At 41.1% G+C, this 27,071-nt stretch overlaps 1 protein-coding gene across 1 annotated transcript in view; it reads right to left on the reverse strand.

The window, feature by feature from the left end:
- Window positions 1-27,071, reverse strand: part of MAML2 (mastermind like transcriptional coactivator 2) — a gene marked incomplete at its 3' end in the record, with an annotated part of 207,623 nt that overhangs the window by 9,014 nt on the left and 171,538 nt on the right. Inside the window, exon 3 of the mRNA XM_083361941.1 lies at window positions 1,130-1,300. Within this exon, the coding sequence (XP_083218067.1) occupies window positions 1,130-1,300 (171 nt within the window). The remainder of the gene's footprint in view (window positions 1-1,129; window positions 1,301-27,071) is intronic.

Here is a 27,071-nt window from a genome sequence, read left to right on the forward strand (position 1 = left end):
TGTTCTGAAGATTTGAACAGGATCACCTGCAGCATATACATACATTCAAATGATATCCTACTCCACTGATGCAACAGAGGAGAAGTGGGTGGGGAGCCATGGATATTTGTTGCAACAAACCTCTCCAGCTTGATGTCCCTCAGAGAGGTTGGAATTAATTTTGGAAACTAAATTCTCAACAATGGAGGACATCAAGCTGGGAAAGCTGGTAGAGATAACTATAACTTCAGATTATAAAACAGGGAGACCCCCCACAGATCCAATGAAATGTTTGTATATTGTTTGGGATGAGAACAAACATTAAGAGGAACTGTTGCTGGGACATATCTGTTCTAAAGAAAAGGCTACAAATGAATAAAGGCAACTTAAATAATCTGAATGAAATGTCACATGTCACATTCTCCCTACAAAAGGAAACCATTTCCAGTCCAACTGAGCAGTTTTCACTGGAAATAAGGCTTCTGGAGAGCAGTCTTCCAATATCTCAGGGGCTACCACAAAGAAGAGGGAGTCAAGCTATTCTCCAAAGCACCTGAAAGCAGGACAAGAAGCAACGGATGGAAACTAGTCAAGGAGAGAAGCAACCTAGAACTAAGGAGAAACTTCCTGACAGTTAGAACAATTAACCAGTGGAACAACCTGCCTCCAGAGGTGGTGAATGCTCCAACACTGGAGGTTTTTAAGAAGAGACTGGACAGCCATTTGCCTGAAATGGTATAAGGTTTCCTGCCTGAGCAGGGGGTTGGACTAGATGACCTCCAAGGTCCCTTCCAACTTATTATTATTATTATTATTATTATTATTATTATTATTATTATTATTATTATTATTAACCAAGTTTTGCCTGAAGGGTGTATGTATGTAAGTATGTATGTATGTATGTATGTATATGTCAACTCTCAGCTGCCCTGCAATCTGTTATCCTTTAGGATGAAAAATATAAAATGTCTATCTTTTGTCTGCAGTCATATCATCATTGTCTTCTACACTGAAGTCTTGCTCTAATATTATTGCAGGTAGTCCTCAACTTATGATCAGAATATATATATATATATATATATATATATATATATATATATATATATATATATATATATATATATATATATATGAAAACTGGGATATTTACTGCTTCTGTTAGTATTTGCTGCTGCTGTTGAAGGAGGAACTGTTGTTTCAGCTGCTGATTCATCAGTGTTTGTGGCGATGAGTTGATGTAGCTGGTTCCAGTGTTTGCATTTGTGCATGAGGCAGATCCTGGGTTGGTGCCTCCACTTTGACTCAAGACAGTATGTTGATTCTGGAAAAGAAAAAAAAACAGAAGGAAAGATGGGACGAGTCAAAAGATGTACAAAGATGCACACCAGGAAAAATGGAAAGGAAGCTTCACCTTCCCTATTTTCTTGGAAGGAGATGAAAACAAAGATCCTTCCGTTATAAGCTGTGGTGCGGAAGAACTTGACCAAAACATACTTTTTTTAAAAAAAATGTGGCTATCCTTGATGTGAAATGAAAATCTTGAAGCTCAGAGAAATAGCAATAGCATTTAAGACTTATATACTGCTTCCTAGTGCTTTACAGCACTCACTGAGCAGTTTGCAGAGTCAGCATATTGCCCCCAACAATCTGGCTCCTCATTTTACCGACCTAGGAAGGATGGAAAGTTGAGTCAACCTTGATCCGGTGAGAATCGAACTGCAGTTGGCAGTCAGCAGAATTAGCCTGCAATACCACATTTTACCCACTGCGCCACTAACAGCTGAAATTGGAACCAGTAGGAGTTTCTGATAAAATCTCCTTAATTTCAAGATGGAAGGCTGAGTAAGCCTTGAGCTGGTCAGGATCGAACTGCTGGCAGTCAACGCAATTGTCCTGGGAACTATGAACTATACTGTCATAGCAGCTAGTAGTATGATCATGGAATAAGAGCTACATCTGCAGTTATAATTATGCAGTTATAATATTTTATTCCTTTATCCTACTGTTTTAGGATGGGAGGGATATACTATTTTTCTATCAGGTAACCCCATTTTCATTTGATCTCATTATATGTTGACATATTCTGTCTCTCCAGAAACATTTACCACATGTTTGCATGGTAAATAAGCAAAACAGTAGCTCTGATCTTGGACGTGAAGGCAACCAATGCCATCAGAAGGTATTTGATCTCAGGGCATATTTTCTCCCCCATACACAGGTTTGTTGATCACACATTTTGTTATATTAAATACTGCTTTGAAAAGCTCAAGCTGAAAAAAAACCAACCAGTCAGTCCATAAATCATTTAATCTAATTCATCCCTGAAATAAATCAGAGACATGAAAATTTGGGCAACCTGCTAACCTGCAACCTGCCCCAGGAATGGGGAAAAAACCCCTTTGAATAGATGACAATAGGTGGGCCATCTTACTTACAGAAGTAAAAAAAAAGAAGTTTAATGGAGCCAATGCATCCCTGGTATACAATGCCTTCTTCAATTTTTGTTTTGTATCGAGTATTTAAGCTTTCTATTTTCCTACTAGGTAAAATGCACCATCTTCTCCTTGGTTCTGTTTCTTTGAACAATAAGGGTTGGAAAAAATGATCAGAAATTGTAGGCACGTATGGCTCTCTGGTTGTGCGGATGTGTGAAATGATTGTCTTCTTTCTTTTTTTACACCCCATTATGGCCAAGAAACAAAAACCAAGGCCTGCATGATGTATTTAAGCTGATGTAATCTCTGGCTAGGGATCTCCATGTTCCCATCAAATTCTAGGAAATTGCCAAGACCAGAGCTTCAGATTAAACTAGTCGCTCACCCAGGAAGTTATAATTTAGTTCCTGCCCATTGCTCTTTCTGAATTCCAGTTACTCATTATTTATTTTATGTGTGGGTAAGCATTATTGCTCAATGCTTCTGTCAAAAAGCTAATTAGAGCAGCTTATGAGAATGTAAAAAAAAGCGATATGATCTGGGAGCAAATCACCAATGAAACTGTGCAGCCAAGGGCTTAAAATCTTTTCATGAGGAAACAAAGAGCAGTTGCAGAAGGTAAAGTCTCCTCTGAGTCAAACTTGACCCTTGACAACTACACTGACATAGCCCTCGTGTTCCCGGCAACAATACACTAATGGTTTGACACTGCCACCTTCTGGGATTTCCCCCCCTCCAAATTTTCAGACTACTGTATAGCACTGGGATTTGCTAGGTGTATTTCTAATCAGACACTATCCAGTTACGATCCTACTTAGCCTTTTTAACATCAGCCATACTCAAAACCTTCTACACTACACTGTTTGCTTAAGCTATGTCAAATATGGAGTAGGTTGACATTCTCACCTGTACAATAGGAAAGTCTGTATTTATTATTTGATTTATCTCATCTGAAGACAGAACACTTCATTCCCACAGCACTGTCTTAGGCCTAAAGATATTTACCCATATAGTAGGCTGAATTGCTATTATCCTTCTCATCTTCTCTACTATCTTCTGCTATTGGTATTTTATGATTTATCACTTATTGTTGTATGTTATGATTAATGGTGTAACTATGATCTATGATATATGACCTATAACTTTGTGGTTTGTATGTACACTGAGAGCTTCTGCACAGAAGACAAATTCCTTGTGTGTCCAATCACACTGAGTCAATAAAGAATATTGTTCTGTTCTATTATTTGTGAAAGGAAGATCCCATCCGTCCGTTCATCCATCTTCCCCAGTGACATTAACATCACCTTCACCTTCTCTAGCAGATCGACAAGCTAACCTATAAACATCATTCTGAAGTGACCCTCAGAACAAGGCATTATAAAATGTTCACAGTCCTGTCTATAGAATAATAATAATAAATAAACCTTTATTGTCAAAGTACAACATGTGTACATTGAGATTAGCTGAGCCTCCCCCCCCGTGCTCTCTCCCCCCCAACACACAGTGACAACAAACCCTCCATCCTACCACACCACGTGAACCAACTACACCACACACCGGCTTCCCAAGTCAATTCTGCATAAGTTCACAGAAATTATATCCCATTTAAAAGCCTAACAGCCCACGGATAAAAGCTATTTTTCAGCCTGTTGGTACGGCTGGCTATACTTCTATATCTCCTACCCGATGGTAGGAGAGTAAAGAGATACCGTCCAGGGTGTGAGTCATCCCTGAGAATCTTCCTCACTCTTCCAAGGCAACGAGCCCTGGCGATGTCATCCAGTGGTGTCAGGGAACAGCCCACAATGTCTTGTGCTGTGCTCACTACACTCTGTAATACTTTCCTGTCCGCGGCTGTCAGACCAGCATACCAAACCACAATACCATACGAGAGGACGCTCTCTATAGTAGACCGGTAAAAGAGAGTTATTAGCCGTTGTTCTACCCTGTTCTTTCACAAGACCCTAAGAAAGTGAAGCCTCTGTTGGGCCTTTCTAGCCACCTGGGTTGTGTTAACTTTCCAGGTCAGATCTTCACAGAGGTACACTCCCAGAAATTTAAAGGAGGAAACTGTCTCTACACAGTCCTCCCCGATGTAAAGTGGGGCAGGTTCCTCCTTTTTTCTCTGGAAGTCTAACACCATCTCTTTCGTCTTGCTGATGTTTAGGTGCAAATTGTTGTTACTACACCATATGGATAGTTTTTGTACCTCCGCCCTATATGCTGTCTCATCCCCACCTGTAATAAGACCCACCACAGTTGTATCATCTGCGAACTTGATTATCACAGTGGATGGGTCAGATGATACACAATCATAAGTGTATAAAGAGTACAGGTAGGGGCTAAGCTCGGCAGTAGGCAGTTAACATGGCCTACTAATAACTAAAGTAAGCTCTCAGGTTAGTAAAAATTCAGAACATGGTTAAATAAATAACCAGATGTTTAGTGTTATTTGCAAACATGACTAGCTTACTGCTTTCCCCTAAGTCACAAAAGTCAATTATGTACAAGCTAAAAAGCAATAGATCCAACACAGATTCTTGAAAAAAAAACTATATTTCTTACATTCTTCCATTAAGAAAATTGCTCATTTATTCGCATTTTTTGCTTTTGGCTTTTGAACCAATTAAAAACCAGTTGGCAATCCATAAAACCACAGATAATAATAATAATAATAATAATAATAATAATAATAATAATAATAATAATAATGATGATGATAATAATAATAATTTGGAAGGGACCTTGGAGGTCATCTAGTCCAACCCCCTGCTCAGACAAATGGTTGGCCAGTCTCTTCTTAAAAACTTCCAGTGTTGGAGCATTCACCACTTCTGGAGGCAGGTTGTTCCACTGGTTGGTTGTTCTGTCAGGAAGTTTCTCCTTAGTTCTAGGTTGCTTCTCTCCTTGACTAGTTTCCATCCGTTGCTTCTTGTCCTGCTTTCAGGTGCTTTGGAGAATAGCTTGACTCCCTCTTCTTTGTGGTAGCCCCTGAGATATTGGAACACTGCCATCATGTCACCCCTCACCCTTCTCTTCATTAAACTACACATACCCAATTCCAGCAACCGTTCACTATATGTTTTAGCCTCCAGTCCCCCAATCTTCTTTGTTGCTCTTCTCTGTACCCTTTCTAGAGTCTCGACAACTTTTTTACATTGTGGTGACCAAAACTGGATGCAGTATTCCAGGTGTGGCCTTACCAAGGCATTGTAAAGTGGTATTAGTACTTCACGTGATCTTGATTCTATCCCTCTGTTAATGCAGCCTAGCACTGTGTTGGCTTTTTTGGCAGCTGCAGCACACTGCTGGCTTGTATTTAAGTGATTGTCCACTAGGACTCCGAGATCTCTCTCACAGTTACTACTATTGAGCAAGGTACCACCTATACTATACCTCTGCATTTGATTTTTCCTGCCTAAATGTAGAACCTTACTTTTTCACAATTGAATTTCATTTTGTTAGATAGTGCCCAGTGTTCGAGTCTGTCCAGATCCTCCTGTATCTTAAGCCTATCTTCTGGAGTATTGGCTATTCCTGCCAGCTTGGTGTCGTCTGCAAATTTGATGAGTTCCCCATCTATCCCCTCATCCAAATCGTTGATGAAGATGTTGAAGAGCACTGGGCCCAGAACAGAGCCCTGGGGCACCCCACTACATACTTCCTTCCATGTAGATGCAGTTCCATTGAGGACCACACGCTGAGTACGGCCGGTCAGCCAGCTACAAATCCATCTGGTGGTGATGCTATCTAGCCCACATTTTTCTATCTTATCAAGTAGTAGGTTATGATCTACTTTATCAAATACCTTACTGAAGTCCAAGTAAATTGTATCTACAGCATTCCTCTGGTCCACTAGTTTTGTCACTTGGTCAAAGAATGCCATAAGATTTGTCTGGCATGATCTGTTTTTGACCAACCCATGTTGGTCTTCTTATCCTGTGACTGCTGAGTTTACTCAGTAACTTTTGTCGAGGAATGTTGTCAAATACTTTTGAAAATCTACATAGTCAGTGAGGATAGGGGCACCTCCATCTACACATTTTTAACATTCCTCAAAACTCTACTAGGTTGGGGAGGCAGGATTTGCCTTTGTGGAATGCCCGCTGATTTTCCTTCCACAAAATCTGTTCCTCTATATGTCTTTAAAATAATGTTCATCACATTTCTGCCAATTTGCCTGGAACAGACATTATGCTGAGTGGCCTGTAATTTCCATGATCTTTCTTTTTTTTAAAAAAAAAATATTGATGTCTCATTGGCTATCTTTGGGGGTTGGTGGGGTGGGGACAGATTAAAAAGATTGATTAGAAGGTCACATGCCACATTTCTGTGTTTTAATAACCCTCAGTGGATTTCATTGGGACTCAGTGATTTGTTACCAACTAGTCTTTCAAGATGTCCCACATCTTCTCCTGTTACCTCAATTTGCTTTAGTTCCAATTTCTTCCCTGAAAAGTCAATGCAGGTTCAGCTGTCTTGTATCTTCTGTAATAAAGACAGATGACCAGAATCCATGCACTTTTCCGGTTCTTATCTTCATTAAGGATTCTTTTCCTACATTTTTTTTAATTTTAATTCCATTTATATCCCGCCCTTCTCCGAAGACTCAGGGCGGCTTACAAGCTTAGCAGTAGCCTTCATTCTATGTATATGCCTGCTTATTAGGGCTTTCATACACCCCCCAAGCGGCATTATTACAAAGTCAGCTTATTGCCCCCAACAATCTGGGTCCTCATTTTACCTACCTCGGAAGGATGGAAGGCTGAGTCAACCTTGAGCCTGGTGGGATGCGAACCTGCACTAATTGCAGGCAGCTGGTGTTACTTAAGGAGGCATTAGCCCACTGCTCCACCAAGGCTCTTCCTTTGACAAATGAACACTTTTCCCTGGCTAGCTTGCTGTTTCAAATATCTTTAAAGAAGTTCTAAGCGGTCCAGTTTTGAGATGACATAGATGGGAAAGGAGCCTTGAAAAGATTATATGGATAGCCCCATGATGGCCCTTAGCTACGTATCAATAAAAGGAGTCTCATTACCTCTTTAGCCTAAAGATTTTCAACATTTCTATGGGTCATAAAGAAGCCACTTTCCCTATGTTTCCTTGAAACCACAATGCAGTGAGAAACAGATTCTTTCTCGGGCCACAGATCCTGTGGCCTTGCAGCAACTCCAACATACTCAACAATCAAGTTTTTTAACATGAACAAAGGCCGGCAGTGATTTGGGTCTAATTTGTTTCTCCATATGCTCAATATAGTCTCCTGCTGAGGCAGTCTGGAATATTTCCTGTCTGGGCTATGGAGTGCTCATGGGTGATCAGACAGGGCAGTCTTCTTAAATATGTCCATAATGTCTCAAAAGTACAGATCCTATATCCTCAGTGAATTTTAGGTGCTGGCTGAGGGATTCTGGGAATTGAAGTCCACACATCTTGAAGTTGCCAAGGTTGAGAAACAGTGCTCTTCTGTCTGAAGGTGATTGGTGTAATATTTTATATGGATCGATGCAAAGAGGAAAATATGAGAGCTGTGGTTCTTGAGAGTGTGTAGGTGTGAATGCCCCTGTGTCCCCGGTGCAACTGACAAACCTCTTTGTCATCCTTGCTATGCATAAATTCTTCCAGGGAGGCCAAAAATGTAGTTTATTATTATTTTTCATTCTTTCCTAGGCTGTCTGAAAATGAACTTCTTCTACCTTACAGCAAATAAATAAAAAGACTGATTTAATACATGCTTGGTTGTTGATTGTGTTGCCTGGAAAGATTTGGAAATATTATCCCCTTTTCTGCCTCCTCCTTTCATTCACTCAAACCACAGCTATGCATGTCAGAGCTTTCTCATTCTTTTCATGCTTAGAGTCTGACAATAAGTTCCTATCCTCATATTGCCTTGGAGCAGTCAACCTCAATTTATTCCCCTTTACCAGCCGGGGAGCCATTTGTACGGGGAGAAGACCATTCAAAGCAACGCTTGGAACATTTTAACTGTTTCCTTAGCTTTGCATCAAATTCCCGCCCCCCCCCCCCCCCCCGTTAAGATATAATTTGTTTACCTTAGTTTCTTGCAGAAGTCACAAATGCCTGGAATTGTGCCTCATCACGATAAAGCACAAAGCAGGCATGGATTATTTTAGTGGGAAAAGATTGCTGTTTGGGGTTTTTAGCTGAGCTGTGTAGTTACCGTCGGCTTAAGGACTGGAGGCTAAAACACATGAAGAATGGTTGCAGGAATTGGGTATGTCTAATTTAATGAAAAGAAGGGCCAGGGCAGGGGTCTTCAAAATGGGTCCTTTTATGACTTGTGGACTTCAACTCCCAGAGTTCCTCAGCCAGGCATACTGGCTGAGGAATTCTGGGAGTTGAAGTCCACAAGTCATAAAAGGGCCAAGTTTGAAAACCCCTGGCCTAGCTAGGGTGACATGATAGCAGTCTTTCAATATCTATGAGGCTGCCACAAAGAAGTGTGTGTGTGTGTGGGGGGTCAACTTCTTCTCCAAAGCACCTGAAGGCAGAACAAGAAGCAACGGATGGAAACTAATCAAGGAGAGAACCAACCTAGAAATAAGGAAATTTTTCCCTGACATAACGATTAATCAGTGGAACGGTTTTTCCTCCAGACGTTGTGGGTGTTTTTAAGAAGAGATTTGACAACCATTTGTCTGAAGTAGTATAGGGTCTCCTACTTGAATAGGGGGTCGTACTAGAAGACCTCCAAGTTCCCTTCCTACTCTGTTATTCTGTTAAGGACCACATCAGAAAGAAAGTTTATGCTCCAAAATTAAGTGGGGGGGGGGGGGCTGGGGTTCCAAATGGACCTGAATTTGGGGACTTGGTATAAAACAGAAAGTGTATCAGACATGGGTTGCTAAAACAAGATAACTACTAAGTGGTAGCAAAGAATTAGAGCTCTCCATAGCTCTCTGCTGCCATCTAACAATTTAGTCCTGAATGTCACAAAGATAGAAATGGGTGCCTTGTTTTTTCCTTCTTAAAATATCTGAAGAAACGCAGATAGGGGGGATTCGAGGAAGTCACCCGAAAATGATTAGAAAGATTAGGAATAATGGAAGTTAAGTATTCTTTTTGTATTTTTGTTGACTGTATTGTTTATGTCATGTCTTGTTTTTTATATGTATTTTTTTGTTTAAATATATGTTTATATAAAAGCAATAAAAATGTTTTTTTTAAAAAAAGAAAACACAAAAACGAAGAAAAAAAACCCCAAATGGGTCAACTATTTTGCCCACACATTTTTTTTTTGGGGGGGGGGGATCTAGTGGTATATAAGAGGTGCTGGTATTTTTCAAGTGGCTCATGTATTCACTTCTTTGCATCCTAGCTGAAGTTCGTAGTGTGATAAGCATAAACAATGATGAACTTACCCACAATAGTTGGGTAATGAAACATCTACAAGAAGACAGTCAAGCTCAGAGAACACCAAGGAGTTCGTAACCTTTCTATTTTTTGCTGGAATGATCCAGACAAAAGCTAGGCAGCAAGGATGGGAAGGCCAATAAGCAGAGGGATGACCATCAGGTCTTGCTGTGGTCATCCTCTGAACTGAACATTCACTTGGCCTGCTGTCAACTCAGACTGAAATGGGACCGGCATGGAAGACAAACAGGAGAATTGTGCTTTCACTGAGGAAGAAGCAAACAAATCATTGAGGGGTTTTTGTATGTGTGTGATGAACAAATAGACTCTCCGGAGTGACAAGCTGTCCCATTTCTCCCTTCTGTTTGGAAAAAGTGGTCTCTCAAAATACAAAACATAAAAAGAACCAAATGTGAAAGCACATTTAGAAACAAACATTAAACATAGGTCAATGAGCCAAAACAAAGTTATGCAACAATGTACAATTAAGAATGTAAACGGCCTAGATTTGACATAGGATCCTTTTCATGGAGATGTTACAAGGGTCAACAAGACCAGCCCAGCCATCTGCAACTGGGAAAAAGTGAACATAAAATCAACCCCTTCCACATAAGGCTTGCACGACACTCCTAAAAATGAGCTCGTCCCTTGGGATCCCATCCTACCATTCCTGAGGAGTAATCCAACCAATTTTCTTCTGACCCCGAATGTCCCAAAAGTTACATTTAAAATGTCTTCAGTTTGGTGATTTGACCTAGTTGAACTCCATGTGACTGGGCTGCTTCCCCATTGGTGAGAATTCTAGATATTCCTTGACTCTGGCTACATAACACTCCCTTCTCTTTTCAACTACAATGATGTTGTAGCATCATGGTGTCCTTGACTGGCTTATGGGGATTTTCCCAATTACTCTAGCAGTAGGAGTGTATCCCTTTGTTGTGAGTCAGCATGATATGGAAAGGAAGGGAGGAGACAGGAAACTGTCAGAAGGCTGATACAGTAGCTATTCTATCCCTAATCTGATTGAGGGAACACGGGTTAGTTCTAGCCACTTCTGTGACAGTTGCAGTTAGGACAATCACAAACCATTGCACAAAGAACTCTGAGGGGAGATGTTGGCCACATGGAAGTACGTTCTCTTAAAAATCTAGATTTTGTCCAAAGCTGTTATTTGCTCCACATGTTCAAATTATCTAAGTTGTTCTGAAGCATTTACACATGCAGCCTAAATGTCTGCAGGAAAAACTACATATGTATAGCCATATGCTTGTTGGCTTGTCTATGAGTGAGGATTCTGTTTTATGAGGTTGTGACCATATGGAAGCTGATATTACTAGATAACAACATAACAGTATTCCCTCAAGATGGTGGGAAAAATCTGGATTTGTAATATCTGAATGGTTGATTTTGTAAAGATTGGTATGTGAGTTGGTATGTTTGGTTCTGATCTGCTCCCAAAGCTGACAGTGCCTCCTCAGAATCACCCAAAATTGATAAATATTCTGGATGCTAATTCGTATAATGAACAGTTGAGGGAACTAGGTATGTCTAGCCCAGGGGTAGGCAACCTTGGCTCTTTTATGACTCGTGGACTTCAACTCCCAGAATTCCTGAGACGCATGGCTGGCTCAGGAATTCTGGGAATTGAAGTCCACGAGTCATAAAAGAGCCAAGGTTGCCTACCCCTGGGCCAGCCTATCAAAGAGGAGGACTGGGGGGGGGGAACATGATATCTGTCTTCCAGGATTTGAGGGGCTAACACAGAGAGGAGAGGATTGACTTATTCTCCAAAGCATCAGACAAGAAGTAATGGGTGGAAACTTGTTAAAGAGAGAACCAACCTAGAAGTAAGGAGAAATTTTCTGACAGTGAGAACAATTAATCAGTGGAATATCTTGCTGCTCAGAGTTGTGGGTGCTCCATCAGTGCAGGCTTCCAAAAATAGATTGGACAGCCATTTGATCGGGATGATATATAAGGTCTCCTGTTGAACTAGAAGACCTCCAATGTCCTTTCCATTCCTATGATTTTATGTTCTAATCAGTGTTGCCTTGGTTTCCTGTCTCTCTCGTATGGGGTCCTGTCTTCCTGCTGCTGCTGCATTTATAAAGTTTTACAAATGAAATCTTTGGTTTGTAACAATGAGAAGTCCCGCAAAAGGGATCCAGGTTTTTGCATGTGGCAGTCTGAGTGGCCAATGGAAGAATGCCTGCCTGGTCAGGACTTCCAGATCGTGTTATCCCGTGATAGAGCAGCAGAACTTGATAACGAGATCAAAGAATGGTCATACTTGGAGAAAAGACACCTCGATAAGCAGATGCGATGCTTTCACTTTTTCCTCTCCTTTTTGAGTGGGGGAGGAAGAGTTTTTTTTTTTATAACTACAAGAGGGCAATAAATGATTGGTTTAGACCTCTCTGCTTATTACACACCAAGGTGTAATTTCTGACTAGCTCTTGGTTTATATGAATTGCGAGAAATTCACAGCACAGAAAACTTAAGTGCCTAAAACAGTGGGAAAAACCCACTCAAACCCTTCTTCACTTCAACTCTGGATCATAAGATTTGAGCCATGGAATGGCGAATCACCGAGAAGTCTCTCTCTGTGGCTTTTCCAGCCTGCTTTCAATGTACTAGTCTGTGGCAATCTGTTCATTGTAGCCATTCTATATTTGATTTTTGATTTTTATTTTAATCCCATATATATCCCGCCCTTCTCCGAAGACTCAGGGCGGCTTACACTCTAAGCACAAATCAATGTGCTTATCAATAGCCTTCATTCTATGTATATGCCTGCTTATTAGGGCTTTCACACACACCCCCAAGCGGCATTATTACAAAGTCAGCTTATTGCCCCCAACAATCTGGGTCCTCATTTTACCTACCTCGGAAGGATGGAAGGCTGAGTCAACCTTGAGCCTGTTGGGTCTCGAACCTTCACTAATTGCAGGCAGCTGGTGTTACTTAAGGAGGCATTAGCCCACTGCTCCACCAAGGCTCATGAGCCATGTTCACTGATTAATCAAAGGGATAGTTCCTCACCCCAAACACACACACCAAACGTGTCCTTCTTATTGAGTGTGTAAACTGGAATTTCAAACAGGAGAAGTAATGTTGAAGGGTGAGTCCAAAATTTGAATAGTAATAACAACAAACAGTGAACCACCTTGAGAGCTGGTGCAAAAAGATTGCATAAGAAAGATTCCTTGTTGACAAGAAAGATTAAAAAGTCTGGCTAGTGGATATGGTAGAATCTGGAGACAACAGAACAGAAGAGAAAGAAATGGAGCAAATCGTAAAATAGAAAAGACTTGTAAATAGAAGCACAGATAGTCCTCAATTTACAGCAGTTCATTTAGTGACTGTTTGAAGTTACAATGGCACTGAAAAAAGTGCCTTATGACTGTTTTTCACACTTACAAATGTTGCAGCACCCCCGTAATCACGTGATTAAAATTTGGATGCTTGGCAACTGTTCATATTTATGACGGTCGCAGTGTCCCAGGACACCTTTTGCGACCTTCTGCCAAACAAAGTCAACGGGGAAGCCAGTTTCGCTTAACAACCGTGTTTACTAACTTTACAACTGCGGTGATTCACCTAACAACTATGGAAGGAAAGGCTATAAAATGGGGCAAAGTTCACTTATCAACTACCTCACTTAGCAACAGAAATTTTGGGTTCAATTGTGGTCATCACTCAAAGACTACCTGTAGAATGGCCAATCCAAGCACAATAACGAAGGGCTGCCTTGGGTGTAATCCCAAAACATCTGGAGCACCACTTAATAGCACTCTGCCCTTAACCACTGGGCCAAACTGTCTCTAACTGGAAAGGATGAGGATTTAGCAGTTCAAAGAAGGGAGGCTGTGCAACCTTCCTGCAACAGTCATAAGTACAAGCCAGTTGCCAAGCATCTGAATTTTGATCATTGACCACAGCGATGCTGCTGCAGGGGTTATAAGTGTGAAAAAACAGTTGTAATTCACTTTTGTAACTTTTGCTGTTTTAACGGAGGTCTCTAAATGAACTGTTGTAAGTTGAGGACTATCTGTGGTGCAGGATCAGAAGAAGTGGAAAGACCTGGCACATAAAATCACCCAAAGTCAGCCATGACTGAATGGATAACATCAGCAGCAGCAGCTGTCATGAGATAGGTTGCATCTCACAGGAAATGTCTGTTTGGCCAAAGCACAGTGAGTTTGATCAGGAATGTTTTTAAATTAAATCCCGGAGCAAGGAAAATGAATGCCTGAAATAAGGGACTTTTAACGGAGACTTCTGTATTGAAAAAGTGTGAGTCTCACAGCAATTAGGCCTCTTAAAAATCAGAGTAGAATCTGAAAGAACGTCTCTTGAAGGTCATGATCTTCACTGGCTACACGCTAATGCGGACAACAGAGGGACTTGACCCAACAGTGATGGGTCATTTAATGCAGAAGGGCAAGTATGATTTAGAGAAGGTCTAGCAGAGGCTTGGTGGACGAGTTCCCTAAGTTAAATGTAGCTCTTGAGAGATAAAGTTTATTCAAAAGGAAAAGAAGCAACGGAAAAGGGAGGATAAATTGTGTACTATGTTAAAAAATTTTTATTTTATTTTTATTTTAATCCCATTTATATCCCGCCCTTCTCCGAAGACTCAGGGCGGCTTACAAGCTTAGCAGTAGCCTTCATTCTATGTATATGCCTGCTTATTAGGGCTTTCACACACACCCCAAGCGGCATTATTACAAAGTCAGCTTATTGCCCCCAACAATCTGGGTCCTCATTTTACCTACCTCGGAAGGATGGAAGGCTGAGTCAACCTTGAGCCTGGTGGGACTCGAACCTGCACTAATTGCAGGCACCTGGTGTATCCATTTCCATTCAGAAATCCAAATGAATGCGATTTGTGGGTATTACTACTGTTTGCTCAGCCTATAGAGCTTCTTCTCAAGCTCTGAAACAGATTCACAGGGATTCAGGAACTTTTGAATTCCATTGATTGTTGAGGATCAAATGCGAGGTTTATTTCTATTGAAATCAATGTTCAGATTCTTGCATCTCTTTCTCGTTCTGTGTAAAGGGCTACAAGCAACTTTCTTCTGAGAAAAAGGACCATTTTCATGCATTCCTTGTTTTGCTACTCATTTTCACACAACCAAGGAAAAATGTGGCTTGTGCCTTCCAAAATTATGCCTCAGTCTGTTGTTACAGCCGTCATTAAGTGAATCATGTGGTTGTAAGTCCAAATCCCATATATATTAAGCGAACCCATTCTCCAGAACAAACTTTTTTAAAATCAGAAACTAGCAAAAAAGTCACAAACAGCAGTTACATGATTGTGGGATGCTGCAACCAGTTGTAAATGTGAGCCAGTTGCTAAGCAACCAAAATGAGGTCATGTGACTGTGAGTGGACTGGCCTAAAATTTTACAAGTGGAAATCCTTTACAGATATTTCTGAGGCTGTCCTAATTTCTATTTTTTGGCCCTAATCGAGGATTGCCTGTACTCTGGATCCTGAATGAAGCAGGAATTTACACTAGATCAGTATTTCTCAACCTTGGCAGTTTTAAGAAATACGAACTTCAACTCCCAGAATTCCCCAACCAGCATACCATAAATAGCTGGCTGGGGAATTCTGGGAGTTGAATTCTGGATTTCTTAAACTTGCCAGGATTGAGAAACACTGCACTAGGTGACCTGTCTGGTTCCTTTTAACTTCCCTGCTTCTAGGACATCAGAATAATAAAAAAAAAACAAATTGAAAGGTACCTTGGAGGTCTTCTAGTGTCTAACTGACTGCTCAAGAAGAAGACCCTATTCCAGGGGTAGGCAACCTCGGCTCTTTTATGACTCATGGACTTCAAGTCCCAGAATTCTGGGAGTTGAAGTCCATGAGTCATAAAAGAGCCGAGGTTGCCTACCCCTGCCCTATTCTATCAATATATTGGAAGATTCCAAACCTATTAATATGACTTTACTCTGTAAACTGCTTGAAGATAAGGTGGTGATTATCAGAAGTCGCTATGGATTTATCACAAACAAATTTTACCTGAGTAATCTTATCTCACTTTCTGATGAACTTCCTGAAAAGATTGGGGAAATGTTGCAGAGTAGACAATTTAGACAATGTATCTTGATTTCAGCAAGGCATTTGACAAAAATCTCGTGAGGTGTTGATTAGCAATCTAGCTAGGCAGCAGAAGGATAGCAAGACAATTAAGGGGATGCAGGACTGGCTTGGAAACCTTATTCAAAGAGTTCTCATAAATGATTTCTAATTAAATGGGAAAAACATATTCAGAAGTAAGTTATTACACTAAGGAGATCTTAGTATAAGTCAGGGTTCCTCTCAACCTTGGCAAATTTAAGAGATGTGGACTTCAACTCCCAGAATTCCCAAACCATGCCAATGGATAGCAATGGACAGCATGCTGGCTGAGAATCCTGGGAATTGAAGCTCACACCTCTTAAAGCCGCCAAAGTTGAGAAATACTGGTGTAAGTTATTAGAGCCATGGTGGCGCAGTGGTTAGAATGCAATATTGCAGGCTAACTCTGCCCACTGCCAGGAGTTCGATCCTGACCGGCTCAAGGTTGACTCAGCCTTCCATCCTTCTGAGGTTGGTAGAATGAGGACCCCAGATTGTTGGGGGAAATATGCTGACTGTAAACGGCTTAGAGAGGGCGGTAAAGCACTGTGAAGTAGTATATGAGTCTAAGTGCTACTACTACGTGCTACTGCTAAGGAAATGGTCCTAGCAATCAGCCTTGTCCTGTAGCTTCCTTCCAGGCTAGGAAATGGCTTGACTGGGAACATATATGGGAAAGTCATCTTCCCTGCAGACTTTGGGCTGATGGTCACTGTTACATAAATCCACTTTCCTGCCATCCTTGAGTGGAAAGGACATTGCCAGAAATTGTGCTATCCCCATAATCTACTCTTCCGGTATCCTTGCAATGAAGATGGGCAATGTTTCCATCCCCTTATTTGCTCTTCTTAACACAAAGCAGTGCAGAATTGGGGTTCAAGACTTCATTGTTATTACAGGTAGTCCTCAGCTTACGGCCGCAATTGAGCCCAAAATTCCCGTTGCCAGGCGAGACAAGGGTCGATTGAGTTTTGCTTCGTTTTGCGACCTTTCTTGCTGCGGCTGCTAAGTGAATCACTGCAGTTGTTAGTAACACAGCTGTTAGGTGAATCTGGCTTCCCCATCGACTTTGCTGGTCAGAAGATCACAAAAAATGATCCCATGTCCCTGGCACACAGCAAGCGTCAATGAAGTCAATTGTCAAGTGTCTGAATTTTGATCATATGACCTTGGGGATGCTGCAATGGTCGTAAGTGTGAAAAATGGTCGTAAGGTCAGTTTTTTCATGCCGTTGTAACTTCGAACAGTTATGAAATGAACTGTTTAAAGTTGAGGATTTATCAAGTGTTTTTATCTGAGAGACTTCTTCGACTCCAATGTTCACTTACAGTTATTTGAACAAAATACTTTCCTGGGACTGTGAAAAGAATGACACACCTGCCAGAGAAATCAACAATGAACATCCCTGTTTTAGAAACCCTCCACGTCCCTCAAATATTCCTCAATTATTGGAGGAGCTGATACCAAGCAGAAAGGCCGGACTGAGACAGTCATAGTACTATTGCCTTTTTAGATCAATCTTTCTTTTCTTTCTTCTGAAACCAATTTCCTGTGTGAATTATTTACGGGCAGGTAAAGATCTTTCTCTCCCTCATGTACCCATTTCAATTAGGGTGTGCCTATGTGCGATGTGCTTTTCTTATTTTATAGTTTATCCAGACCACACACAGACCATTTACACATAATACCAAATAGCATGATTCCGGGCTGACTGATCTATTGATTTCCCAGCAATTTGACATTCTGGACTACTGTAAAATATCCAAAGTATTTTAAAGGCATGTTGGCTGCTCTCCCTGCCAGCAGAAGTTGAAATAATAATTATAATAATTTAAAAAAACCCCTCAAACAACACGAGTACTATTTGAACACCCATCGCCATTGGCAAAATCACCATCGGTCAATTGCAAAAGGCAGATTTTGTAGGAGATGACCAGGTTAAGACTGTGGGAGGGGGGTATCAAACGTGTCATAAGTCACGAGTCACTGTGCTTCTGGAAGAGATTTAAGTTCAGCCCATCTTGAATGCCTCTCTTATCTCCCGCTCGGCCAGTTGGCCAGATTCTTTATACTCATTTGAACTGCCTGAATCTCCTGATTTCCTGGGTACTTGACAGATTTACTTGGAACAGCTTACACCCTGTGATGATATTGCCCCTCCCCTCCTCCTCCTGAGCCATCAAGTCCAAAACTCAATCCAACTCTCTGCCATTGGGTCACTGAGTGAAGCTCAAAACATCCACCGCAGTTGGCTTTCCAGCGTCTGGTTGAACATGTCCTATGAAGAGGAATCATGAACTCTTTTTGATAAGCGATTCAGCTTGATCTTCCTACAAGTAATATAGCATGTTTTTCTTTCACATTCGAGCCCTTTTATGAAACACAGTACAGGTAGTCCTCGACTTACAACAGTTCCTTTAGCGACTGTTCAAACAACACTGAAAAAGGGACTTATGGCCGTTTTTCATGGCAGCGGTAGCCCCAGGGCCATTTGATCAAAATTCAGATGCTTGGCAACTGACTCATATTTATGACGGTTGCAGTAAGTGTCCCAGGGTCATGTGATCCCCTTTTGCAAACGTCTGACAAGCAAAGTCAATGGGGAAGCCAGATTTACTTAACAACCAGGCTACTAACTTAAGAACCGATTGTGATTCATTTAATAAATATGGCAAGAAATGTCGCAAAATGGAGCAAGACTCACTTAACAAATGTCTCACTTAGCCACAAAAAATTTGGGCTCAATTATGGTTGTACGTCGAGGACTATCTGTGCTTCAACAAGAAGTCAACAGGCAATTGTTCGATCAGATTTGCTTTCCCCAGAAATCATTTATGTGTCAGAAAAAATCACCGGGAGATGTCTCTTCTAGTACCCAAAGAACTGCATGACACATGATCCTCCCAGCAGAGGCCTCTAGCTAAGGATCTTCAGCTCCCAATAGGACAACATCCAAGAAAGCTGGTGGACGAAGAAGAAAGATGTTGGCTGAAACAGGAACTTGGGACTATTCCATCTCAGCTCTATTAGTTTGTTTATTTATTTATTTGCTAAATTTATTTACCACCCATCTCATCCTGGGCTTCTTTCTCTATGTGGCTTACAACAATAAAATGGAAAAATAAAAGGAGTGTAAACAGAATAGTAGCAAAGTAATAACAATAATAACAATGAAAAAGAAAAGAGTGAGAATACAGTGATAGGAAAATAAAAGCTGGATCGGTGGGGAAGTGGGGTGGAGAGTGGGGTTTGCTATCAATCTTGGCTCCATTGCGGAGCTGCTCCCCCATTGGGTCCCCTACTTATACAATTATACCTACACAATGGAGCCCAAAATTCATGTTGTTAAGTGAGACATTTGTTAAGTGAGTTTTGCCCCATTTTACGACCTTTCTTTCTAGCTGTTGTTAAGTTAGTAACACGGTTGTTAAGTGAATCTGGCTCCCCCATTGACTTTGCTTGTCAGAAGGTTGCAAAAGATGATCACGTGATCCCGGGACGCTGCCACCGTCATAAATAGGAACCAGTTGCCAAGCATCTGAATTTTGATCACGTGAACACAGGGATGCTGAAAAGGTTGTAAGCGTGAAAAACGGTCATTAAGTCACTTTTTTCAGTGCCGCTGCAACTTTGAACGGTCGCTAAACGAACTGTTGTTAAGTTGAGGACTACCTGTAATGGGACATTGGGTCCCGTCAATGCTAAAGGAGAAGTTTCCAAACATCTCCAGTAAGGTTGGTAAAATTCCAGCAAAGAAAACCTTTGATATAAACGTTGAGTTAAACCAATTAATGACTGATCCCGTTTTTGAAGTAGCATCCTAGTTTTAAGTTGCAGCAGCTCCCGTTATTTTATTCATTTTACTTCTGATGATGACTTCTAGCATCCAGCAGGGGGCGCCTGCCACAAACCTCTGGTGACATGTTTCTTTTTTTGTGTCTAAAAGCAATTAAGACATCTCTGGGTATAATTGTTCCACGTTAATTTTCTCCTGCCTCACTTAATCTTTAAGGAAAAAAAAAACATTTTCATCTGTTGTCTCTCACGTTCTTCCCCCCCCTCCTCTCTTTGTAGCTCCATGCAAATAAATAATACACCATTTGCCACTTTCTTCTGTGCTAAACTTTTTTGTTTTCCATTGAGATCCCAGTCCTCTCCATTTCCTTTTTTTTATTAGTTTATAATGAAAAAAATACAAAAGAAAATAGTAGGAAAATAAGGAAGGGAGAAGGGAAGGGAAAAGTGCAATGAAAAGGGAAAAAAGAAAGAAAAAGCATCTTTTGTGTTGTAGAATAAAATAATAGCATAGCATCAAACCTCAACTTTTTTTTACTTTTACAAAGAAATATAAACTAGTTATTTCTATAACGACAAGCCTATCTTAATTGGTAAAACCCAAAATCAAAATTTATTTTTTTTCTACCTCAAGCACAAAGTCCAGAAAAGGTCTCCAAGTAGAAACAAAAGTAATTGTGGGGTTTTTTTTCTTCTTCTTTAATCAAAGCAGTCAATTTAGCCATCTCTGCTAAACTCCATCAACTTTTGCAGCTATTCCTCCATTGTGGGAATAGTCCTTTGCATTTCCCATCTGAAGGTGCAGCAAGCTGTTGAGGGGAAACCAGGTTTATAGTTCTTCCTAACTTTTCCTTCCCAGAATTCCAAAGCAGCATGAGGTCCTCTTCCAACCATCTGCAGAAGGTTAGGTTCCTTCTAGATCAGGGGTAGGCAACCTCGGCTCTTTTATGACTCATGGGCTTCAACTCCCAGAATTCCTGAGCCAGCATTCTGGGAGTTGAAGTCCATGAGTCGTAAAAGAGCCGAGGTTGCCTACCCCTGTTCTAGATGTTCCTAGAGGAGAAGTAAAGCAACTCATGTGCACTACATAGGATTTTCGGTCTTTCTGCAGATTCTCCTTGAAAATGGCAGAAGTCAGCGAAGAGAGCTTTAGAAAGATGCATTATTTTTTCTTCCTTTTTTTCCTTTGGTGATATTAGGAGATCCAGTCTATTTTCTTCCCCTCTAAAGGAAGATACAGGTTTGATGGCTTGTAATATTGAAGGAAACATTTCTTCCAGTTCTGGTAACCTTTCCAGCCAATCCTGAAGACCAAATTCTTTCATGTAGACACAAAGGGAAGGAGTGGAAGGGTATTGGTGTGTGTGTGTGTGAGAGAGAGAGAGAGAGAGGGGAAGGGCAGGGGGAGAAGCAAAGACACACGAAACTGCTCAATCAAATCCTGGACAGAGTTCCCATGAAAGTTCCCCCCTTTTCTGAGATCAAGATACTAAGAACATTCTTCCAAACCTGCATTGCTTTGGGAAGGCAGCTTCAAGTGACCTCAACTTGGAAGTCACTCCAGACTGAATTTACAACCTTCCTTTTATTCTTCCTTCAAGATGCTCAGCACAACTGTTCCTTTTAATATTTTTACAGCAAAAAAACCCCAAACAACCTAGGTCAGGTTAGGGTTCTCTAATGAATGTCACCGCTGTGTGAGGATTTGGACCCAATTCTCCACTCAATTCACAGCTATTCTTTCTCTATTCTCCTTTCATCAAAGAATTGTCATACAACAAAGGTCACAGTTACCAAATAAAGCTCTTTGTCCCACGAACTGGCCTCTTTGGATAGTTGTACTAATCTGCTTAGGTTGTGCCCAAGACAGTGAGAAAATATGGGGAACTAGGGAAGCCAGCTAAGAGAGGCCTTTTCAAGTGTGCCTTCCATACACAAACATTTCAACACAAGAGAAGAGAAAGAGGTAATATCGCGGTATAAGCAGCATGTGTGTAAAATCTGAACTGGGAAAAAAATATTTCAATACAACCTGGTCCAACTATTTTCAGAAATCAGATCAACATATTATTCAACCAACATCCATTGTAGGTGGTCTATGATTATGTTGAAGGACTGCAAGGGAACTTCTGTTAATCTTTAATGGGAGGCAAAAACATGTCTTTTTTTAAAAAAATGGTGCAAATCTCAGAAAGTTTATCGAATCTGGCATATTGAACAAAATCTTAGGAGATCCTGGCTCTCCTCAGACAAATTTTAAAAACATTAAAAAAATAATGTTCACTTGATTTTGGATTCCTGCAAAGAGTACTTGGCCAGTCACATAAAAGCTTTCAATGATAAGATAGTGGTCCACATAAAATGAAAACCCAGAACTGCTGTTTAGTTGGCGGTTTAGTATGTATTAGATAATATGGTCATTTTAGGGTAGGTAAAGAGATGAAGAAGGACAGTTTAACTATTTCCCAATGCATGTTCAATGTGTATATGCTTGGAACGTCTGCAGAACTCTATGTTTGTTGCAAAATGCTGCTTGCAGTCAGAGGCAGAGGCACAAAGTACCAAAATATATTGGTTTTTCCAGCCGGTGGCAAATCTGTTATGCTAGTATCCATCTTGCTTCAGTCACTCAGAACACAAAAGCTACGACTTAATCCCTTTTCTTTATGTGAGATAAGTGTGGCTGTGATAAATGGAATACTTTTTCCCCCTCCCTGGAGGATTAAATCCTCCCTTTTAAAAGTATTTGTGTTTTGTGTATTTCTAATAATCTTTTTTTAATCAGGACAGACTGAGAATCAAAACAGCCTCTTAAAAGGCTCCTATCCATATCCCTTTAAGACGATTCAAAATAAATGTCATCTCACGAACAATGAAGAAAAATCCCCTAGAATTGTTTAAAAAAACAACAGCAAGCCAACCCAATTTCATACTGCAGATAAGATGGAGTATTTCATTAACTTTTGTAAAATAAAAAAAATATTATTACACACACACACAAAATCCTTGGTGGCCTGTTTCCGATGGAGGAAGGAAATGGACAAAATTAAAAGGAAATGGTTCACTTCTGTTGAACAGAATAGATGATTCACACAAAATGTTTTTGACAAACAGTGGTTGAAAGTAGGTTGCTCTTAGTGTTCTTCTAATATAAAAGGATTATCATAGGGTAAGATTGCAAGCATTGTCTTTTGATCATAGAAATACAGAGTCTGAGTGGATGATTCAAACCACTATATCCAACCCCTCGCTCAGTGCAGGTATTCAAATTAAAGTGATCTTGACATGAGGCTTAAACACATCCATTTTGAGCTGGTAGCTTACCACCTCTTTGAGTAAGAAATTCCAAAGCTTAATAGAATGACTGTGGCAAAAGAAAGCAAAAGTAGTACCAATAGTAATAGGTGCCTTAAGTGCAATACCAAAACAACTAGAGTACTACCAACAGCATTGACAAATTCCTCATCAGTCAATTACAAAAGGCAGCTTTACTGAGAACAGCTTACATCCTGTGACTCATACCTCTGACACAGACATGTCAAACACAAGGCCCGGGGGCTGGATCCGGCCCGCGAAGTGGTTTCATGTGGCCCGCGAAGCCATCCTGGAACAGCCCCCACTGCCTTGGCCCTGGCCCAGAGACCCTCCTTCTGCCAGAGACCCTCAGCTCTGTCCCACTCCTGCCCAGGCCCCCATAGGCACCCTTGATGCGAACGATGTAGAGCTGGCCATACCCACTCCAGCCACGCCCACCCAGTAGGCCACGCCCACCCTGGCCATACCCACCTGGGGCAACCGCAATGCTGATGCGGCCCTCAATGAAATTGAGTTTGACACCCCTGCTCTAACACCACCAAAGATTGACATCTGTCTATCCCAGGTCTTTGGGAAGGACTTGATGGGTGGATAAAACATCTGGCTGGCTGTGCAACAGACCATAACAACAGGCATGGGCAATGCAAGGCTTAGACAGCTTCTCCAAAATTCCAACTAAAGTCAAGGTTTATATGGGAAGATTCCATCTCGATTCCGAGATGTTACAATAAGAGATGTGTGTTTCTCACACACATCTGTCCCAAAGGTGCTTTTTTAAACGGCAATCGGTCTTTCTTCGTTTTTCCTTGACGATGTTTCGCTTCTCATCCAAGAAACTTTTTCAGTTCAGTCAGCACAACCATGGGACAACCATGACCTGGATGACAGAGAATCTCCATAGACATTCTCAGCTGTCTGCTGTCAAGATGTGTTCAGGCTGCAACATCCAGTTTCCCTTTTCTAGGTCTGGCAGGCCTAATGCTATAGAAATCGAGGGCACTTCTGAGGAAGGTTTTCTTCCGATTGTAATTTCAGAAATCTGAGAGCTTTGGAAAATCATACCGATTTTCTCTATGTTTGAACAGGCAGCCCGGTGCCGGCTTAGAAAACCATTTTCAGAAAGTGCATCTGATTCTCTTGACGGCTTGATCCTTCTGGCCTCTTTTTCCCCTGAGGGGAAATCCATCTTGGTGACGTTTCAGCACTCCTACCCCTCTTCTGTCTTGGGAGAGCTGGTTGGTGCCAGCTACTTCAACCTTCTCCAAGGTGATTTTTTTTAAAAAAATAATAATAATAATAATAGGGAAAGACAGAATTGCTGGCCAGAAATTGGAGGTAGGATGTCCGCATGGACAGAATTGGGGACACCGGTTCTTTAAACCTACTCAAATATTTTGAGAAGAAGTAACTAAATGTTATAACGTTTCTATGTTTTCTGCCTTTGGGAGGGTTAGGGTTTTGAAAAGAGGCGGTAAAGATGTTGAGATAGCTTGTTATTTAGATATAGTTCCATAGGTAATCTTTTGCCGGAGCTGAAGGGCAAGGTCTAATGTTAGTTCCAGGAGATTCGCAAAAGAATATTAATAAAATCACATTTCTCCTGACAGATTTGCAAAAGAATGCACATACTGGAAGGGGGCTTATCATTCAGCAATCACATCGCAAAGAAAACAGGAGCCTGAAAAATTGCAGAACTCTTTATTGTGTAACCATGCCTATCTGCTTTTCCAGGGTGGGAGTATTTATCACATTCTCCCCTATACATGCCGTTCTTTGGCTGTTTGTTTTGTTTTGCACTATTTTCCACCAAAAAAACACACACACAAAAAAGGAACTGCAATATCCTTACAGCAAAAAACAGAACCTTTAATTGCAATCACTCTAGCAGTTTGTAAGAAGCAGAGGGATAATGCTTCCGATGCTTTCAAAATGGGGTTTGTTCCAGGGAAAGGGACAAACATTTACGGTATATATGTATGTATGTATGTATGTATGTATGTATGTATGTATGTATGTATGTGAGAGCAAGGGGTGAATAAATAGGAGTGAAATTTTAAAACGGCAATCTTGTTTGACAAGTTACCTCCCCAGTCCTGTCCTGTTCTCATTCGGGATGTGGTCCTGCCACTATTTATCTACATTGGGGGTGGGGTGGGGTGGGGAGATAGCAGGGGAAAAAAACTTTCTTGGATTTAGTTGCAAGCCTGGACTTCCAGACTTGGCCCTCAGCCAAGAAGGAGAAGGAAAAATAAAAGTTGCTTCATAAACTTTCCTTTGTCCCAGAAAGAAAATGTTTTCTGGCAACTTTTGAGGCCAAGAATGTTCTTTCAGAGTTGAGAAAATGAAAAAGGGGGAGTGGGAAATAAAGGGAGATGGGAGACAGAAATTGACTAGTGATTCAGGTTTACTAGAAACAGTATTGGTCACAAATGAGTAAAAAAACATGTTTTCCTCCAGAGTGGTAATAACATTTTAAAGGTACACACATTCACTATGCTGCAGTATACGAATTGCCAGCAACTCATGAGTGGGGAATCTCTGAGATCACACAGACATTTTATCCCATGCCATTGTCATGTGTAGTTTAGGGAAATCTGACAAACCATAGGAGGCATGATCTGTTTTGTACTCTCACTTCTTTTTAGAAGCTTAGAAATTATGAATCAGCTGTGCCTCTCATTATAACAGAAATCAGTTTTCCCTAACATGGGCAACCTCCAGATGGGCGTAGAACTCCAATCCCAGAATCCCCCAGCCAGCTTGGCCATTGCTGAGGATTCTGGGAATCAAGATCCTCGCATCTAAACGGTAACCTCCTTGGGGAAGACTGCTTGAACCTGGTTGAAAGACATACTTCTGTGTGCATTAGAGGTTTCATTTCTGGATAAGAATTAGTAAATGTATACAGGCCCTGTAGCGCTTAAGGTTTCCTTTATTATTAGATGTCATTTATGCCCACAGCATAGCCTCATACCTAGTTTAAACTATGTATAATCAGGTCATCTTCGACTTATTGCCATAATTGGGGTCAATGGAATTCAAAGGGGAGGGGGCTGGATTTGGATCATTTGTGACAATGTAAGAACTCTAGGCTGATGACAAGTTTAACTTCGCCCCCCAGCTTTGCCTGCTCTTCTCCTACAGTTGCTTAGCAACAGAGTTGCTGGTCTAGTTGTGGTCATTAATTTAATTTAATTTATTAATATTTCTATACCGCCCTTCTCCCGAAGGACTCAGGGCGGTGTACAGGGCAAGAATAAAATACAAAATTACAAAAGTTAAAAGTAATTAAATACATGCCCATTAAAAGAACAATTAATACATAATAAAAAAACCCCAATAAAATAATAATAAACCCCCCCCAACCCCCCCTCAGGCCAGGCCGGCTTGTTCGAACAAGTATGTTTTTAGGTCGCGGCGGAAGGAGCGGAGATCGGGCGCCGTCCGGAGCTCAACTGGTAGCTGGTTCCATAATTCTGGGGCGCCCACAGAGAAGGATCTCCCCCTGGGGGCCACCAATCTACATTCTCTGACCGGTGGCACCCTGAGGAGGCCCTCTCTGTGGGAACGCACAGGGCGGAGGGAAGTTGATGCCGGCAGCAGGTGTTCCCTAAGGTACTCCGGACCCCTGCCATGTAGGGCTTTAAACACCATTAATAGTACCTTGAATTAAGCAAGGATTATCTGTATTGACTCATATTCAGTGTGCATTGTTTTTCTTTTGGTGTCTATTGGGGTCTGGTGGCTCTAGAATTAGGCTGAATCTGTTCATGGCTGCCCCATCCAGTAAACCATGAGGACCATGGAATGAAGCTTCTTCCAGGGCAGTAAGAAGTTCTCAGATTCAGCACTAACTTCTGCCATTCAGACAGGTGACACGATTCTTCCAAGCTCTGAGTGTTTCCCATTGGGGGTGGGTGGGTCATGGTTTGCTTGGGCCACAGAGCAGGAATCCATATCAATTGTTTTCCTGAAGGTCGTAACACAGAATGTGCAGTTCTTTTGTGATGTCTTTTAAGAAACATTTTGTGGCATTTT

This window comes from Vipera ursinii (genome assembly GCF_947247035.1).
Source record: "Vipera ursinii genome assembly, chromosome: 4".
NCBI lineage: Eukaryota > Metazoa > Chordata > Lepidosauria > Squamata > Viperidae > Vipera > Vipera ursinii.